The sequence below is a fragment of the Heterocephalus glaber genome, unplaced genomic scaffold, assembly GCF_053883595.1.
Source record: "Heterocephalus glaber isolate CG9 unplaced genomic scaffold, H.glaber_assembly_v1.0 deba00001461, whole genome shotgun sequence".
NCBI lineage: Eukaryota > Metazoa > Chordata > Mammalia > Rodentia > Bathyergidae > Heterocephalus > Heterocephalus glaber.
The window spans coordinates 32,284,507-32,305,339 of NW_028258308.1; the positions used below are offsets into that span (position 1 = coordinate 32,284,507).

General features: G+C 43.4%; 1 protein-coding gene across 3 annotated transcripts in view; it reads right to left on the minus strand.

The window, feature by feature from the left end:
- The window catches only part of Gsr (glutathione-disulfide reductase), a 57,283-nt gene extending 38,640 nt beyond the window's left edge, over positions 1-18,643 (minus strand). The window contains exons 1-4 of one of the 3 annotated variants that reach the window (XM_087216942.1): positions 18,214-18,427; positions 17,314-17,421; positions 1,188-1,214; positions 859-947 (exon numbers count right to left, since the gene is read on the minus strand). In XM_087216942.1, the coding sequence (XP_087073068.1) occupies positions 859-944 (86 nt within the window). In that variant the 5' untranslated portion in view covers positions 945-947; positions 1,188-1,214; positions 17,314-17,421; positions 18,214-18,427. Of the gene's footprint in view, positions 1-858; positions 948-1,187; positions 1,215-17,313; positions 17,422-18,213; positions 18,523-18,618 lie in introns of those variants that run through there. The other 2 variants (XM_087216941.1, XM_004855416.4) reach the window with 2 other exon arrangements.
- Between the last annotated feature and the right edge of the window lie 2,190 nt (positions 18,644-20,833).

Genomic DNA, 20,833 nt, shown 5'->3' on the forward strand with positions numbered 1-20,833 from the left:
CAAAGTTTTATGGCAGTTTTTAAAAAAAAGTTAAACATAGAATGGCCGTATTACCCAGAAGAATTAAAAGCAGGGACTCAGACAGATACTTGCACACCAATGTTCATAGCAGCATTATTTGTGATAGTCACAGCACAGAGACTACTCTAAGGTCCATGGACAGGTGGGTGGATAAACAAACTGGTACAGCCTACAATGAAATATACTCAGCAGTGAAGAGCACGAACTACTGGCACAAGCTACAGCATGGGCGAACCTTGAACATGCTAGATGCTAAGTGAAATAAACCCGATAGAAAAGGAAAAGTTTTATATGATTCTACATGCACGAAGGACATTAAGTCACACAGACAGAAAATAGAATGGAAGTACCAAGAGCTGGGGGAAAAGGGACAGGAAGGGTTCTGGTATAGCGGGTACAGAGTTTTTGTTTGGGATGGTGGGAAAGCTCTGGAAATGGATGGTGATGATGGTTACGTGTATGCTTCAAAGAGATTAAGATGACCAGCATGTCCTTAATGTCACTGAATTGAACACTTGAAAATGGTTAAAATGTTCAGGGATGCTGGCACACATCTATAATCCTAGCTAGTTAGAAGGCTGAGACAGGAGGTTCACAAGTTTGAGGCCAACCTTGACAACTTAGTGAGGCTATCTCAGAATAAAAACTAGAAGGGGCTGAGGGGAAAGCTCAGCGGTAGAGCAGTTGCCTATTATGAGGTGAAGCCCTGGGTTCAATTCCACACCACAAAAAAAGTAAATTTTTTGTGTATTTTACCACAATAATACCCCCCACCAAAAAGCTCATTGCTTACTTATGAAAATATCCATTTATAAATTGAACCCTTTGAGCACTTACCGCCAATTGAATTTACTCTCACAACTCTGAAAGCCATAATCAACGTGATCATGTATGAACTCAGAGTGGACTGCTGTGTTCCACATGACCTGTTTAAAAAAAAAATAGGAAGACAGAAATCATGAACAAATGGAAACTATGTTACAGCAGATAAAAATACTGACTTTCAAATTAAAAGTAAACTAAACTCACTGAAAGTTCAGAAGTATGACCAGATGAATTTTTGCAGGAAAAATTTTAAATGTTACATTCGGAAATACTTTTATTCTGATCATGATTTATCAAATATGAAAAAGGAGTGTGGAAAGAGGGAGAAATAAGAAGTCTACCTTTTTGGGTACACATCCAACATTCACCTAGGGAAAAAAAACAAAAGACACAATGTTAAGAATATTTAAACTTGTGCCAGGCACGGTAACACATGCCTGTAATCCCAGCACTTGGGAGGCTGAGGCAGGAGGATTGCTGCAAGTTCAAGGCCAGGCCGGATTACATAGTGAGTTCAAGGCCAGCTTAGAAATACATAGTGAGAACCTGTTTTAAAAAAAAAAAAAAAAGGAAAAAAAAGAATATTTAAACTCTAGTTATTAAACCCTAAAAAATCAAACTAAGAGACTCCTCTGAATTCTAAGGCACAATGAACTATACTCCATAGTTACTCCCTTTTTTCTATGATAGAATTGGAAAAGATAATAGTTTTCTTTTGGTTCAGAGGATTGAACTCGGGACCTTGTACTTGTGAGGCAGGTGGCAGAGCTACTGAGCTAAATCCCTGGCCCAAGAATTTTTCTTACGTGATGGAATAGAAAATTTTTACTCATTAGTATTTTTTCAAGAAAAGCATTCATTGAGAAAGGAAAAAAAGGCAACTAGATCACTTGATCAGCTAGAGGATTTCTGGGAATGTTGCTGTGGAGTATGTGGATAAAACACCCAGAAGGGCCTTTCCATAAAACTGCTAGTGGAAATTTACCCTGCTCCTCAGGGTGAAGGCAGTGAGATTCATCCCGCTCTAATACCTTAAAAACGTACCACACAAGGATCAAAAATTTTACTCTCAATCTTCTGGCAGTCCACACACAGAGAAAACCAATACCTGTAAGATCTGAGTAAAAACTCATCAGATATTTAGGAAAACAACTATTCCTACAGTTAGAATAAGAAATTTCTCCCCAGAACTTATACACAAGCTGCAGCATACATCCTAACACATATATTTCTGTGCACATCTGTTAATTTTTTTTTTACCATTTCTTGTTATTTTTTTAAAGATATTCATGCTCCTCTAAAGAATACCTTTATTGTGTTTATACTGATAATTTCAGCAACATAGCCAGTTTTTTAAAAATATAAAAACCCTACACTGGGAGTCCCTTTAGCAAGCTGTTCAGGTCCTCTCCCAGGTTCAACAACCTGAGGACTGTTTGCTTTCACTTTACAATAAAGGCTGCTTATCCCAATTGAAATCCCAGCAGCATACTTCATGGACCTTGAGAAAACAATCCAAAAATTCATTTGGAACAAGAAGAGACCTAGAATAGCAAAAGCAATTCTAGGTAATAGAGACATGGCAGGGGGTATCACAATCCCCAACTTGAAACTATACTACAAAGCTACTGTGATAAAAACAGCATGGTACTGGCAAAGAAACAGACCTGAGGACCAGTGGAACAGATTAGAAGATGCAGAAACAACTCCAGACACACTCAGCCACCTCATCCTCAACAAAGGAGCCAAACACCCTCACTGGAGGAAAAACAGCCTCTTTAATAAATGGTGCTGGAGAAACTGGGTTTCAACTTGCCAAAGACTAAAACTAGACCTATATCTCTCACCATGCACTAAACCAAAATCAAAATGGATTAAAGATCTAAATATTAAAACAGAAACGCTGAATCGGCTAGAACAGAGGTTAGGTAGAACTCTTGAAGACATTGGCGTAGGAAAAGATTTTATGAACAAAACCTCAGTTGCCTGTGAACTAGCACAGTCAATCAACAAGTGGGATCTCTTCTTACTGAAAAGTTTCTGCACAGCAAGAGAAACCACCAACAGTGTGAAGAGACAACCCACAATGTGGGAAAAAATCTTCACCTGCTTTTCCTCAAAGGTCTACTATTTCGAATCTATAAACAACTTAAAAAAATCAAACCTCCCAAATTTAAAGACCCAATCTGAAAATGGGCATCTGAAATGAACAGACATTTCTGAAACAAGGAAGTAGAAATGGCAAATAAACATATGAAAAAGTGTTCAACATCACTGGTCATTCCAGAGATGCAAATGAAAACAATGCTGAGATTCCACCTCACCCCAGAAAGAATGGCTGCTATCAAGAAATCAACCAATAACAAATGCTGGCGGGGCTGTGGGGAAAGAGGAACCCTGCTCCACTGCTGGTGGGAGTGTAGACTGGTGCAACCACTGTGGAAATCAGTATGGAGATACCTCCAAGAACTAGGACTGGAAGTCCCATTTGACCCAGCTATTCCCCTGCTGGGTATCTTCCCCAAAGAATTAAAAGAATCATACCATGATTATATACATATACTGTGATATATGTGCACCCATGTTCATAGCAGCGCAGTTTGTAATAGCCAAAATTTGGAAGCAGCGCAACTGCCCATCAACTGGAGACTGGATAAAGAAAATGTGGTTTTTAAAATAAAATGGAGTACTACTCAACCATAAAAAACAAAAAATTAGAGACATTTATTGCTAAATGGATGCACATTAAGGCGATGCTCTTTATTTTATTTTATTTTATTTTTTTGGTACCCGGGATCAAACTCGGGTCCTTGGGCTTGCGCAGCAGGCAGCGATACCACTGAGCTAAATCTCCGGTCCAAGGTGATACTAAGTGAAATAAATAGGACACACGTGTAAATACCAAATAGTTTCTCTAGTGTGAGAAACTGAGTGTAAATAAAGACTAAAAGATATAACAGATAAGGTGAAATAGGAAGAAAAGGGGCAAAAGGGAAGGGGAAATGGGAGGGGTAGGGGGAAGGAAAGACGGGAATGGAATTCATATGAGCAAATGAAAAAAAGCAAACAAAGTCTTTGTAAATAGGGAGGGATGGAGGGGTTGAAGGGAGGGCAGGGGAAGGAGGAAAATATAAGAACCAAGAGAGATTATATAAAGGTGCAAATTTCCAATGATGTATGTCATTTTATTGTACACCTAAAACGTACAAATAAAAGGATACATATAAAAAAATACAATAAAGGCTGCTTTCTGCTTTTGCTCTATAATACTTTTGCTCAGTGCATACTATACTCTCTGCCTTTGCCTAATAAACCCTACTCATTTTTCAGGCATATCCTGAATATTCTTTTTCTGTGATGGGAGTCAGCAAGCCTTCTACAGTGGGACAGGTTAAGTTTGGGAAACACAGCAACCCAGGCCAGTGACACCTACATTTGGGAAAGTCCCTCTCCTCTACCAACTTGAGAAGCTGGATGGCTGAGTTTGCAAACCTTCTCAAGGCAAGCCTTCCTTCTAGGACAGGTGCAAAGCTGAAAGCTGAAAACTGTAGGTAGTAACACATTTAATGGTCCTGTTATCAGCAGGAAAATGACAAGCTTGCCCCCTGGTGACAAGTTAGGAGGTAACAGAAAAAGCAAATATTCCTACAAGAAAAGGCACAAACACCATGAAGAACATACTCTACCTTACTTAGAATCTGGAGAGAGCACTAATAAAACAAACTACAAACCAATCAAAATGGTTTATTCATAGGAACAGCTAAAAAAAGTTCAGTTTCAGTGGGACACGTCACAAAATCTTTCTACAAATTCCTAGCTAGAGTTGTTCTGGGAATAATGTTTCCTCAGCATGAGGACCAGTGCCAGGTGAATGGCCTGGAGATGCTAATTGTTTTCTGCTTTTATTAAATTTTTTTTTGAGATGAGGTCTCACTATGTAGTCCAGGCTGGCCTTGAACTCATGACACAGCCTAGACTGGCCTCAAACTCATGGCAATCCTCCTACCTTAGCCTCCAAGTGCTAGGATTACAGGTGTGTGACATTACACCTGGCTGAGACACTAATTTTAACCGTGAATACCTTCTAGAAGGCAGGCTTATGTTTCATCTTCTTCAGTAACCCTGATGTTTAATCACCTTTAACCTTTATGTCACACATCCCTCCTGATCTCTACGAATTTATAGGTTGAAAAAGAAAGCCTACACCAATGATTACATAAATCAGAGGGTGGCAGTCATGACTATTTAATTGTTGTTCTTAGCCCCTTAAGACTTATATTATGTAATCCAAGATATTTTCTGATTTTTCAAGCCTTCCAGCTAAAATAATACTAACAATGAATACGATGTCTGATTCCTTCAGGGCTTGTGGCTGCTAATTTTTCCAACTTTCTGCTATTTGTCTCCTCACTACCCAAATTCCTATTGCTCTTTAGTTTGCTGCTACTTTTGACAGAGCTGCAAGAGTTTGAAAATTAAGACTCCGTAACGGTGGTTTTCTTCACAGAATTCAACCAGATAAAGGATTATTGACTGAAATACACAATGTAGGCCACATCCCAGTAGATGACACTCTGGGATAAATGGATCCATGTAATCAGAGCTGCTGAAATCAAGTCCCAAGTTCTGCTCCAGGAGGTTATCTGTCAAGGGCTGCATCAGGTCTCAGACAGAAGATGCCAGCAAGCAACCATCATAGGCCTTTGTGTAGTAGTCCCTGGCCTTCCCCAGGTCAGGCTGGCCATCCTCATTGACCTCTCCATTGCGAGTCAGGAGACCGACATTGTGACAGGCTTGCACAGACTTCTTGCCGGGCTTCTCACACGCCATCAGAAAGCAGCTAAAGGCAGCTTTCAGGTCCTGAGTCAGTCCACCTTTTCCAGTTATGTAATAGGCCCCCAGTTTGTAGCAGCTATCACTGTTTTTTGTCTTTACAGTTGAACTTCAGCACCTTAACAGCTTCATCGAAATTCCTTTGGATCCCTTCCAGATAGTCCACCAGCTGATAGCAACCGTTCGGGTCCTCTTCTTGGTAGCACTGGTAGTTGCACTCCACCTCCATGTTCTCCAGAAAGGACTTCACCTGCTCCTCATCCTGGAAGTCCACCAAGCCAGCTATGGCCCCAGCTGGCTCAACGCACTTCTTGTTATTTTTAAAGCTGTGTTAAGTAGGACCTTGATTTTAAGGCCTTGAAAGCAAGAAATGTGGATTTAACTGAATGGGTAACTGTTCTGTGTATCCCAGCAAAAGAGCTGCCTGCAGAAGGAAAACTACATCGATCTCATATTTTCTCCCCTTACCCTCCTGCCATAGCCTCCCAGAGTGCTGGGCTTGTACGAGCATGCACCACCATGCTTGATTTTGCTTTTTAGAAGACAAATTATAGGCTCCTCCAACACTCTGGACTTCCCCTCTACTGTGCATTTCTGATACCCTTTAACCTTATAAATACTAGATGCGGGTGCTGGTGCTGGCCAAGGTTTGTCTTGGCCACTAAAATGAAGTTAAAAGACTTTAAAAAGATATCAACTGTGTATTCTTTAAAATGTCAGTATGGGCCGGGGATTTAGCTCAGTGGTTTCGCCATCTGCTGTGCAAGTGCAAGGACCCAAGTTCGATCCCCGGTACCAAAAAAATAAAAATAAAAAAATAAAAAAATGTCAGTATGCTCACCCATCCCTGTTAGTACAGAGTAAAGACTGACCATTTAGATATGTGGCATAGAACTTAGGATACTGATCCTTTAGTAAAGGAACTTGAGAAAATCTAACTATATATTAATCTCATAAAATGAATCTGAGCCAGGTGTGGTGGCGCACACCTATAATCTTAGTACTCAGGAAGCTGAGGCAGAAAGATTGCCAAGGACTTCAAGGTCAGCCTGGGCTGCACACTGAGTTCAAGACCAGCCTGAACTATATAGCCAGAAGGTGCCTCAAAAAAGAATTTGAGAGCTAGGAATGTAGCTCAGTGGTAGAGCGCCTGCCTACAAGCACAAGGCTCTAGGTCCAATCTCCAGTATGGAAGAACTAAAGATAATCATGTTATGCATAAATGTTGCTTATAATCATTTCCTCTAGTATAGCACAGCATATCCTGTTTGGTCCAGGGTTTGGAAAAGTGACCTAGGGAAATAGTCACATATGCTCAAGAGCCCAAGATACATGTATAAGCATATTCCCCAAAGCTCAGTTATACTAACTGGGAACAAGTTAACTAGCCCTCAGGAAGGAAGGATTAAACACAGTACTGTACCCTGAGCCCATGGACTACTCCGCAGCCACTCAAAAGGATAATATACATTTCTATGCACTGTTAGGGAATTTTAAGATACAGTAGTAGCTCCTTCTATCAGTTCTAAGACACCCCCAAACTGTGAATAGTGCTATACATACTATGTTTTCCCCCTATGCATATATACCTATGATAATGATTAATTTATAAGTCAGAAGAATAAGAGAACAATAATAATAAAAATTAGGGCCAGGGATTTAGCTCAGTGGTTTCACCGCCTGCTGCACAAGCGTAAGGACCTGAGTTCGATCCCTGGTACCAAAAACAAAACAAAACAAAACAAAAACAGACAAACAAAACAATAATAAAAAATAGAATTATAATGACATACTGTGCTAAAAAGTTACATGAGACCAGGCATGGTGGCACATGCTTGTGACCCCAGCACTCGGGAGGCTGAGGCAGGAGGATCACTGTGAGCTTGAGACCAGTCTGGGCTACATAGTGAGTGCAAGGACACCCTGGACTACATAGCTAGATTCTATCTCAAAAAAAAGTTATATGAATGTGGTTTCTCTCTTAAAATGTCTTATTATACTCACTCTTGTTGACTGCAGGTTACTGAAACCATGGAAAGCAAAATGATGGACATGGGGAAATTATTGTATAATATCATGTGACAAAAAGAAAATTCTGGAACAATAATTATTCCATGGTCCAGTGGTGGCAAACTTATGGCACTCATGCCCCAGCAGGCTGCTTGTATCACTGAAAGCTCTAAAAGGTTCACCATCACTCCCATGGCCCAATTTGTATTTGATTACTGTCTGCATGTACACTTTTAGAGCATATGCCATACTATGTCTTGGTCAATGATGACTACACACACAATGGTGGTCTCAGAGATACCTCCCAGTGCTGCTGCATCTGCCTTAGCTTGTGTACATAGTCTCTGATGTCCACATGATGATGAGGCTGACAATGCATTGTCAAAACTCATCTCAGCACTGAGTGGCTCCTAACTATATGTCCACTTAAACACAGTTTGGCTGCACTCCAAGCAGTCAAGTGCTACCTCTAGGGAGGGAGAAAACACCATGTGTTTTATAAGAGGATACAGTCATTTGCTTCTTGCTGTTCTTCCATCCCGCTTGCTTATAATACAATATTTATGTGAATCTCAACACTTTATAGACATAACTTGTATCAGGTGCTTACAGCTCTGCCTATCACAATCATGCAAACTGGATTAGCTTTCCACATGCCCCAAGAGTATAAGCCTGGCTCTTCTAACACATGATTTCTGGGTGTTCTGCTGCAGAGCTGAAACCATATATGTTTGTGCTAAGGCATTTTGTACAGCAAGGTAGATTCAAAGAAACATGGCCAAATCTCATTAAGATCTCTCATGTTGGAAAGGGGTGGTCTTTGTGAAAAGTAATTTTCTATTCCTCTAGTTGTTCCAAATTCTATCCTATTTATTTTTTGAGGTACTGAGCATTGAACTTGGGGGCTCACACATGCTTGGCAAGCACTCTATCACTGAGCTATATCTCTAGCCCCAGTGGTTCCAAATTCTATCTGCTAACAGCATATCTGGTACAATTCCACTGTAATCCTCTTAGTCACTATAATTCTGCACTCGGGAATTATAAAGGATGAGCTGTGCTTCTATTTAGTCTTAAGTTAGTACTTAGAGTTTTTTTCCCCTACAAAGAAATGAGTCATATCTGTCTAGTTCAGGTCTTGAATTTACTTTGGGGGGGGGGGGGGCACTGGAGATCAAACTTGGATCCCTCCGCTTGTGAGGCAGATGACGGAACCACTGAGCTAAATCCCCAGCCCTTGAATTTACTTTTTATGAGATTATGCTGTAGTAAGGATTCTAAAGGCTGTAACAGAAGGAGGAAGCCAAGGGATTGAAGGAAAGGCGCAGAATTCAAGCCTAATAAAAAAAAGAACCCCCAAGGCCCTGGGTTTAATTCCCAGCACTGAAAAAAAAGAAAAGAAAAAATAAAAGAACCAACACCTATGCAGCATTACAGGCACACTATTCAGAAAGTATTTTATACTATCAGTTAGAACAACTGGAGGCTTTCTACATAGACTGCCCTCCCATCTGACCAGACTGGGATATTCGAATTCTTAACCCCCAAGTACTTAACAAGCTTATGAACAGGTGGAATAAGCCACTCTTAAGGAGGAAGATGACAGGAGCTTTTTAAATGCTAAAAACAAAGAAAGACAGCTGAAAAATCCTGCAGGAAGAATAACCCCAGCCTCTTCCGGTTCTTTTGGTGGGCAGTTCCACCAACACCTTTAATCCATACCCTTAGCCCTGCAATTTGCTGCAAAAGTCCAGTTACAGACTTCAGTGAGAACAAGCTCCAAAAACAATGTACCTAAAGGTAGAGAGGTTGTCAGTATGTCAGAGAAATACAAGTCTACTTTCTTCCAGTCACCTCTCCAGGTTGCCGGGAACCTTTAAAAATGATTCAGACATGCACCCTTGTAATCCCAGCTACAGGGCAGGCTGAGGCAGGAGGATCACACCTTTGAGCCAAGCCTGGGCAACTTGGTAACTTACTAAGATCATGTCAAAGAAAGAACAAAAGAATGGAAGGGAGAAAGTAAGTCTGAGGATGCTGTTCACTCAGTGGAAGGGCTCTGGGTTTAATCCCCAGGACTGCAAAAAAAGAAAAAAAAATGCAATTCAGAGTGTCATAAATTAGCATTAAACTATTCTGATCCATGCTAACCCATCAGCAGTTTACTCTCCACAGATGTACGAAGCTGTCTTGAACTTATTTAAGGCAATTTAGGAAATGTTTGGAATATACTTCTAAGGGCCAAGATGCCCTGACTTGCACTGGTGCTGAATTCATAACTTTTATTTTTTGAAGTTTCTGCCTTTTTGGCTTCTAAGTTAAAAACAAAAAAACAAAACCCTTACATCTATTCATTCATTCCAACGTTGGATTAAGCACTCTCCTGTGCCAGGCATTATGTGAGGCAAAGCACCACACAGATGTAACCCCTGCTCTCGTGGAACCTGCAGTCCCAGCCAGAGAGTGGCTCTGAGCTTACTGGAGATACAAATTCAGGGAGCAGCGGCACAATTGCTGCATTCCCTCCAAATCAGAGCACTGGGCCAGAAACCAGATGAAGGGTGCTTAGCACTGTGACCTTGCTGGATCAGAGCACCTGCATTCCAGCACAGCACACTTTAGGGCCTGGGGATCTGAAGGACAGGCGGGCAGTGACCCTAAAATACTGAACCACTCGTCCTGCTTCAGTAGCCTAAGGAACAGGCCCTCCAAGAATTCTGCTGGTTTTAGGAACCAGTTACATCCCAGAGCAACCGGACCACAGATGTCTCTGACTTGCAGGGATGAAAAACACACTGAATTATCTTCGAAGCCAGAGAGGCCAGGAGGAAAGAGCTGTGTCTGCTCACATGCATTCCTTGCCTCTGCTGCTGCTTCTCCTTCCTATTCTCTAGCTGATGTGCACATGAGGTCATCAGAGATCACAGGTCTGGGATCCACTGAATAGTGTGATCTAAGCTTGCCCCCTCATTGGTTATAGGTAGGTAAGTTTCTAAATCTCTGAGTGATTTCCTATTCCATAAAATGGGAAGGGTAACACTTAGATTACAGAGGTTTTGAGAAGGTTAGTGATAATGTACATAAAGCTGGCTTCTAATCTATGATGATGACCCTGAAGCCGCTGAATTACTCCTGTCATCTGTTGGCTACCCATGTACACACAAGGCATTCAGAAAAGAGAGGAGATAAATTCCCTAGGAGACTCCCTATCAGAAACAGATCAACTGGTTACCAAGGAAGTTTGCCTCCCAGAATGGGACACTGGGTTCTCTAAGGTGTGGCTTCCCAGAGTTGTACACAGCTTATAAACCTTAAGCGCCTGACACTTTTAACAAGGCAAATTCTCTCAAAGAACCTCTACTATCCGGGTCCAAAAAGAAGTAGGATGGGCCAATTTCCTGCATTTCTCAGTAAAATCATAACTCTGCCTCTGTGTAATGTCTGAGAGCTTCCTGCTCCACCAGTCTGTATTTCGAATCTTTTTGTTCCATGGGCTGCCAGCACTGCTCACAGTAAGAACAGAGGCCTCTCCAAGAAGGAACAGAGTATGTGCAGGTGGCAAAATTCAGGGACTTCATTTTTCTGAACCTGGTCCCCTTCACGTCAAAGGTGCCTACCAGTACACAGAGAAATATTTTACATTGCCCACACTGGCACCAAATGGGCACTTAGTAATTTACAACTGCACCTGCTAAGTAGGTCACCTGTGCTTAAGTAACAGTGAACTGGTTTCCTCCCTATGATCTACTTCCAAGCCAGTTTGAGGAAAGAGCACTTAGAAAATGAACCAGTCATCATTTACAAAGCAAAGCTTCATTGATTCAGCAAGTCATTCTTTTAGTAACTATATACTGTGTGCAAGACTATTTTAAGAATAGTCTTAAGTCAGAGATAGAATATATAGTACATAGAATAGTCAGAGAATATATCAGGGACCAAAACAGATAAAGATCTCTATCTCTGTAGCATGTCACTAGTTTTTCACCAACATTAGAATATCAGACGTTGTCTGGGCATCATTCAGCCCTGTTCCTGGCACATACTCAATGCTCAATATGCAAACCTCCCCTTTCAAAACCTTCATTTCTGATCATGGTTGATCCAGGGAAGCATCAAGCTTAAAAAAGAAATAGTGTTTTGTGCAAAGCAACATTTGCAATGGGTGTTAGCACAAGTGGGAACTAAAATTGTTTTTGCTCAATTCTTAGCTAAACAGAACATGAAAATAAACTCCTGAACCTCCCAGTGGTAGAAATCATCACTTTTAAGCTGGGTTGTCACTCCAGAGTACCTGGAAAGAGCTCCATGAGACCAAACTCAACTGGAATATCTGATAGCTGCCAACTGTCCCCTGGTTCCCACTCTCCAAAAGAAAAGGACCTGGAATTCCATGTCTTATTTAATATCTAATGATGCAATAGTGAATACATGATTAATTGTGACTGACTGGAATTCACTGTCAAATGCCAGAGGTTTTAGCATTTCCATATAATTCCTTCAATTTCATTCTACAAGGAAGCATTCTCTGTCTCTACTTTTCCAAGAACGTTTGACAGAGAAATAGAAACGGAGAGATTCAGAGGCCATCTTGTCTTGTCTTTTCTGGCCCTGAAAGGGTAAAGGGTTCTGATGCAGATTTCAAATCAGTATTATACTAAGGTTGGTGCAAAGAAGCAAACAGTCAATAAGGTAAATCAGCCAATAAGATAAATCAGCCAAAATTCAACACATTTAAGTCCCCAACTTAGGAACACTTGATTTGCAAACTTTCACAGATACCAATGGACCTCACATTATCAATGTTCCTAGACGTGAACAAATTGCAAAAGTAGCTTGTGTGTCCACCTTACCATTTTAAGGTAGCTATAGAAGTAAAAATATTTATTTATAGTATTTGTGTATTTGGGTTTTTTTATGCTTTACACTGCATATTTGTGTCAAAGGTGTGTAAGGCTCATTTTGTCAGACTTATGAACATTCTGGAATAGAACCCATTCGTTAAGTCAGGGACTTACTGTAACAGGAGTGGTCTACTTCAACTACCCTCACCCTTTATGACCACTCCTTTACCTGGCACTTATGAATACAGGTGGACTCTATTTTATGAAATTCTATCTATGAAATAAATTAGGACGATTTTGTTTTTAAGGAATACCTGTCACTACTGAACTTTTAGTAAACTGCGTTTAGGAATATACAGTCAGCCTTATCAGAACACAGCCTTCACAGCATCAAAGTACACACTGTTAAGGTTTATATTGAGATGTCCCCTCAAAGCCTCACGCCCTCACAGGTGGGACTTTGGAGAGGTGACTGGATCGTGTGGGAGCTAAATGTGACGTTGAGAGGTGAAGCCTGGTCAGAAGAGGCGGGTGGGACGTGGCAGGAAGGGTGACTCTCTTCCTTCTCCCTTGTGCTCTCTCTTCCTGGCTGCCAGGCCAGCAACTCTTCTCCACCCTGCCCCTCCGCCATGCTGCCGTGCCCTGCAGAAGGTGACTATGGACCGAAACCTCTACAAGCTGTGAGCCAAAATCAACCTCTCCTCCTTAGTTGTGGGTGTCGGGTATTGTGTCTCAGCACGAGTAGGACACACAATACCATCTCCAGCTTAGGTTCTGACTTGCGTGTCACTAAATGATCGCTGCTCCTAGACTGACCATATTCTTCTAAGCGGCCTATTTCTCGGGCTTCTTTCCCACGCCTCCCACCCACAGCCCCAACCCCACCTTTCCTATGGGTTTCTGCAGCTGGAGCCAGACAGCACAATTCACAGGAACTTAGTGATGGACAAGGCTCTGGCCCCTCATTCTATTAACTCTTATCAGCCACCTGTCTAGTGAGAACACAGGCCAACTCCTGTGGGAACCCAGCTCCTCTTCATCTTTGCATCAGTGGGCTGAGCAAGAGGGCAGAGGCCAGAGCTCCTGAGGCCCTGGAGAAGGGAGCAGTCAGGGCAAACTGAGGGCAGCGAGGAAGCTCCAGAGACTCTAACACTCCTTGGCTTTGGGCGAGCTTGTCATTACTCTGTGGTCTGCACAGGGTGGTGAAAGAAGTTTGGGTTGCTCCCCACCCTCCCGGTACAGGGGATCAAACTCAGGACCTTGCATTTGCCAGGCAGGCATCTGAGGTATATCCTCTGCAGATTTTGGTTTTTGAAGACTGAAAACTGAATTTGAAGGTCATCTATCTATTTTTTCTGCTCTCGGAAATAACTGTGGTGGGCAGCAAGGGATTACCTTTAATGGAATTCTAGGGGAAAGAGATGATTCTTCTCAGTTTCCCCTTTTTAATGTTTTAGCCAATTTCCTACAATTTTTTGCCTGATTCAGGCAACTTCTTCTCATGACTTCACCTGACAGAGGCAAAAGGCGCATGTCTGTCTTGCTCCTCTAATAAAGACACCTGTGGGACCCCTCTCTCAAGACTTAAATCTAAACATAAATCACTTCCCAAAGGCCCCATACCTCCAACTACCTGCACACAGCGGGGTGGAGGTCAGAAGCTTCAATGTATGAATTGTTGGGGTGGGGGTGGAGGACAAAATAATTCAGCCCCATGTAGGTAACCGCGACGATACAGTCTCTCAGGAAGGGCTTCACCTCCCTATCACAGGAGGTGGTAAAGCCCCCCAGGACAGGGAGCCCAAGAGTCAGAAAATCTAGGAAAGCAGTCACACCATACACCCTTGCAAGGTGTGAAGGCAGGTTATTTCAGAAGCATGCAACTGTGAAACTAGAAAATATAACACATGTAGGACCAAAGTCATTATTGTCTGAGCCCCCAAATATTCAGGGTTCACTGGATTCCTTCCACAGTCCCTGCCTCAAACAAAACCCCGGGTACTGTGTCTGGCTCACTAACCAGCATGCAATTTTTGAAAAATCATCCTTAGTGATGCAAAAATAAGGGGCCCCATGCAATGAGTATTTCATGAAGCTCGAAGTATTCAAAGAACTACCTTTATCTAAATATAAGCTTCCTGTTTTTTTTTTTATTAAAATTCTTTTCCTGGAGCTGGGGATATATCTCAGTGTAGAGCATGTACTTCGAATTTGTGAGGCCCTGGGTTCAATCCCTAGCATCAAATACAGAAGAATACAAATTTAAATTAAAGTAATAATATATCGGTCTTGATAAAACTGATAGTGCTAGCTCCTAAAAAAACCCCTAAAAGTCTTAATGTTATTACTTCCATTTAAAAAAAAACTGTAGTCAGACTGGGATCTCCAATTCGATTACCATTAAGTCTAAAGTTTCATGGAGGAAGGCGTACATCAAAAAAAAAAAAAAAAAAAAAAAAGCAAAACACAGGGGTAAGGGGATGGCTCAGTGGTAGAGCCCTTACCTCGCCTGTGTCAGGAGGCCCTGGGTTCCATTCCCAGGATTGAAAAGGGTGGGGTGGGGGGTGTGTGCAGCAAAATGCATAAGTGTATTTTGTTTTCTTTTATCCACCACAATAATACTGCAAGGAAAAACGAGAACTACAGATCACAACTAAAATGCAAGATCCCAAGGACAGGAACTGTTATCTGTTTTGCTTGCTGTTGTGACCCTAGTATCAAGTAAAGTATCTGGCACACAGATGTTCAATAATATTTGTTAAATAAATGAACAAAAATAAAATAGCAAGAGTTAAACATAATCCCACTACCTTGAAATAAGCACTGCTAGAAGATTTATTTGACTTTTCTGTGTGACTTCATCCACGACAAATTAAAAATTTACCAAGCTTCAGATCTGGGGTTGTAGCTCAGTGGTGGAGCACTTGCCTAGCTTGTATAAGGCTTGGGGTTCATCCCTAGCACTGCAAAAAAATTAGAAAATAAAAATTTATCAAGCTTTAGAACTACAATAATGCATTTTATTTAGTAAAAGACTAGCTGGATGGTTTTAAACTGCTATCTGGCCTCCCCAAGGGACATCTCCTGGTAATATTGTGTGTGTGTGTCACTCTCCTGCTCAAAATCCTTTCACAGTTCACTGTGCATGGAGAAAATCCATTTTGGGCTGGGGATGTAGCTCAGTGGTAAAGCACTTGCCTAGCATCCTCAAGGACCTGAGTCTGATCCCTAGCACTGCAGAAAAAAAAGACAGAGACAGACAGACAGACAGGCAGACAGGAAGAAAGAGTACATTTTTTAAAAGCCAGTTTCCTATCTTTACTTCTGTTAAAGAAATACCCTTTGCTCCAGTAAAATTCAATTATTCAATAAAACTAGCTGTACACCTTTGCCTCAGACCTAAGTCAAAAAATATGTATTATGTACACATACCAATTCCCCACAAGAAATGTAAACATTATATACTGCAAACATGTATTAATAAAGAAAATGATCAGAAAAAATATACTTCCTCTAAAGATCCAAAGATGCTATCTTCTAGAAACCTCCCCACGGTACCCAGGCAGAAGAATCCCAGCTCTTCTCTGAACTACACTGCCTATGTCTGGTATGCCTCACTGTATTATAAATTCCTTAAGTGGGCCTCTGTCTTACAGATGTTTGTATTTGCCCTTTTCCTGTCAGCCTCAATCTGAAAAATGAGTATATTAATATGAGGATGTACTTCAGAAAGCCTCAACTTTCCCTATACCTGTCTGGAAAACACTGCATGTAATATCTTATTATTGCAACTTCGAACAGTCCACATAACTACAATCCTCAAAGAAATCTAAACCTCTATTTACCTATTTGTTGTATCGTCTCTGATATTTACTGCACACCTACATCCTTTCTTGTAATTAAAAGCCAGAAGCCAGTTTGAGAATGTTATTAAAACATTAAATAGAGGATTTCCTGAATTTGTAAAAGCTTAGAAGGAAGTCAAAACTGCTGCAGGGGAATGAGATAAGCAAGGCCACCCACTTCATAAGAAAGGCAGCAAATAATTGGCTGGCTGTCCCCAGGTGCACTTTGCTGCAATTCACTCTCGAAGCAGTTTATCTTTCTATGTATTCAAATTGCTAGCAGGAACCTAAAACTACAGCCAACCCATTCTTGATCAATACTAGCAGAGCTAGCAATGACAGCAGGTGCCACAAGCCTATTGTGACACCAAGGAGAAAGGAGGAAAACAGAAAAATGTGGAGACTCAGAGGTGAGAGGCAATCAAGTGTTCTCAAAGTTGGGGCCAGAGGCCAAGCCTGAGTGGCACTTTCAATCTACCTTCTGCACTGACCCGACTTCTCGATTTCTCGTCCTTCTGGGGTACAGCGTCAAAGAGCAAGCTGATGATTAACAGGGACTTTTCCTCTCTCCCTGTCCCACCTTTGTTTTGAACTTGAAAAAAGACCCGGAAAGATGGAGTTAGCCTTTGAACAGCCGTTCTCTACCTTCATTCACTTCTCACAAAAGGATACTGAGCAAGTCATTTTGTTAAAAGTGATGAGAGATACACAAATACAGGAACCCATCTCTGCCCTAAGGACTTCCCAATGCAGTATAATTTAAACATAAGGCATTCACAGAACTCAACCCTATTCCCGGATTAGTTTTGGAAGGAGCATATTAATCTCAGCAGCATGTACTTCACCCAAATCTTGACATAGAAAAAGTCCAAACTAACAACTCAGGGACAAAACTTTTAAAAATTATGAAGTTTTTAGCTGGGCATGGTGGCACACACCTGTCATCTCATCACTCTGGAGGCTGAGGTAGGAGGATCACTTCGAGTTCCAGGTTAGCCTGAGATATATAGTGAGTTCAAGGCTGCCCAGAACTGGATAGGGAGATTCTGCCTCAAAAAAACAACAAAAATGGTTTTTAATCTCAGGATTTACAACTTCTTTGGTAGTTTTAAAATCTACCCAAAACAAATTCAAAAGGTCTAAAATATCACCCAATGGAGGGTAATAAAGCACCTGGGCACAGTGGCACAGCCCTGTAATCTCAGCACTCAAGAGGCTTGGGCAGGAGGATCTCAGCGAGTTAGAGGGCAGTACAGTGAGACCCCGTCTCAGAAAAACAAAAAAATCATCTAAATCTTCCATCAAGGCAGCCTGTAGTTCTCAGCTTTGGCTGCAACGCAGATTACCTAAGGAATTTCTCAAACTCCCAAACCCAGGCTGCACCTCAGATCAAGGATCTGAGAAGCCCCAACTCCTTGGGTTAGGAAACGTGTGGCCAAGGCTTAGGACTGTGTTGTAAACTACCCTGCCCTGGCAACTGACGAGAGAGAACCAGTCCCGCATTCCTCAAAGGCTACACGGTCGCCTTCCAGCCCGACCCCCGCCCCGCACACAGGGGCTGCTCCCAATTTTCCAGCTGCGGTTCGGTGTTCCCGAGACCAAGCATGGCACGCATACTCTCCCACTCGAGGAACAAGGCTGCAAGAGTCAGCGCGCTCACTCGCATTGCACCTGAGCGGCCCGGCGCAGGCTTGGTTCGGGCGCAGAGAGGCCCCTCGACGCTCCTCCACCTCCGCCGAGGGGGCCAGGCCCGGGCCGCAGGGTGGCCCCGGCTGCTACTGCGGAGGCCGGGAGGGCGGGAGCGAGGGGGCGAGCGCGCCCACGGGCCCGGTACTCACGCAAGTGCCGCCCAGCTTGTGGCTCTCCACCACCGCGGCCCTGGCGCCCAGCTCGGCCGCCCGGCGAGCGCTGGCCAGTCCGCCCGAGCCGCCCCCGATCACCAGGTAGTCGTAGGAGGCGGCGGTGCCAGGCGGGCGCTGCTGCGGTTCCGGCCTGCACGCCATGCCGCTGGAGAGGGCGCACCGGGCGCCGAAGGGCGCGCGTGCACGCAGCGGGAGGCCGGGGGCGGCGCGCGCCGCACGCCGCAGGCTTGGCACCGCGCTCGCGCTCAGCGCCCGCGGCAGCAGCGCCATGCACGCGGAAGTGCGCGGAGGGGGCGGAGGAGGGGAAGGGCGAGGGAGGGCAGGGGACGCGGGAGGGGAAAGGCGAGGGCGGGCAGGGGACGCGGGCGAGCGCAGCCTCACCGTGACTAAGCACCGGCCGCCGCGCGGGCTGGGCGGAGCGTTGGCTGGGCGCCTTCTGCCTACTGGCAGCCAGCCCGGGGGCGCCCTGTGCCTCCGGGGTCAGGTGCTCCCTGCGCGCCCCGAACGCAGCCACGCGGAGAAGAATGATAGCCCGCCCGTGCTTCACCCAGCTTTTCCTGAGCCGGCGCCCATTGCTCCAGGAGGGAAGATTTGCCCATATTTTGTAGGTTAAGTTTTCTTCACTTGTTCCTGAGGCCGCTCGGAATGTTGATTGCTAGGCCCTAACACATATACCCTGACTCCGTGAGCAGGACACAGAATCCACTTTTTATATTTTTATTTAGTTGCAGTGCTGGAAATTGGGCTAACCACGATCTGCTAACCAAGATCTCTACCACTGGGCTACATCTCCAATTGTTTGTTTTTGTCTTTAAACCAGGGTGTTGCTAAATTGGCCAGGCTGGGCTCCAATTTGATATTCTCCTGCCTCAGCCTCCTAGAGTGCTGGGATTACAGGCATGCACCACTACACCTAGCTGAAAGCCGGGCCTTCTTTGAACTTTTGTCCTAACATCTTCACCCATTGCCCTCAAACACAGTATTCAGGTCATTTGAGCACAAGGCTGAGAGCCCTATAGGTAAAGAAATGAAGGTCCAGATCACAGGCTAAGCAGAGCATGCCGAGAGAATGGGAATCAACTGTACTCCACTGAATTAGAATCCCAATTTTTAAAACTTTCTCCCCAGATTAAAATGTAATATGGAAGTAGGGAAAGTCTTCCCTCCAAGCAGACCACTGTGTAATGAATGTAGAAGACAAGCAATTAGAAAAATATTTTGCATCCAGACACAGTGATGCAGGCCTGTAATATAAGTACTCAGGAGGCTGAAGCAGGAGGATCATGAGTTCCAGGTGAAGCCAGCCTATGTAGTGAAACTGTCTCAAAAGAAAAAAAAATTAGCAACTATAATAGTCAAAATTGCTTTGTCAGGAACCATTAATGTTAAAACTGTCACCAACTAGCGTAGGGGTTTTGCCTCTGATAGGGAAATTAAAAATGAAGCGACAGCATAGATTTAGAGGCAAAAGCTTTAATGGGAAAGAAAACGTGGAAGGGACTTCAGCTTGGGGAGCTGAGCCTGGCCTGTTATGAGATTGCTGAGTAGGCCAGGGCCTGGCTAATGGACCCTCGGTTCTGGCTTTGCAGCCTGGGAGAAGTTGGTATGGTTTGAAGGGCAATCTGGTTCCACAGAGAGCATCGCTCCATTTAGGGGCAGTCTTGGTTTTTCAGGCTCTGCTGGAAGCCAGGGTGACTGCAGGCTTAGGGCCATGCTGGAGACTTCCCAGGCCCTGGAGCAGGATGATATAGGAGTGGCCATTGACTGTCCCTGCAGGTGTCTTGGTGTCCTCAGTCTTGAAGGGATGTGGGTTAGGTAAATGGAGGGTCAATAAGCCTGGTGTTATTTTGGGGGGGGAGTACTAGGGATCAAACTCAGGACCTTGCACTTGCAAGACGGGCAGCGGAACCAGTAAGCTAAATCCCTGGCCCCGCCTGGTATTGTTATAGACAGCTAAGTCAGATAATACTACAGGCAGTCAGCTAGGGCTAGGCCTTTGAGACAGTCAGGACAAAGGTGAAACATACCACAACTGCTGCCAGAGACACATCTGTTGGAGACCAGGCCTCAAGATAAAGAGGAGATGATCAGGCCTGTATACTTCAAACACAGAGCCTAATAAAGTCTAGATAGACATCAGCCATCCTGGTGAGTGACCAGAGACTTCCGGACACACCATTTCTTAGGAGAAGTTTTTGTTCTTTCCATCCATCCTTGTTATGTGACTTGTTTCCCAACTGGACCACTATTACCTAAACGACTATACTTGTAACCTTATTGGTTGATCATAGCTGTAGCCCATGTTGTACTCACGTGGTTTTTGCTCTATAAAACTCCCAGTAAAGTGGGGTCCCTGGCTACTCATTCGGGATCCTTCCTGCCTGTAAAATATCTTCCTACTCTTAACCTCTATTGTTCCTAGAATTCTTTGTGTGATTTTTAGAGCACACGAGCTCGGCATATCAGTCATTTGACAGGTTGGGAGATACATATTTTCATATTTCATCTCTGTTATCTTACCCTGTATCAGTATGACCAGTTTTAGATGGACACTCCCTAAATGATTAACCTGCTTTGTGTAGAGTGGAGCAGAGAT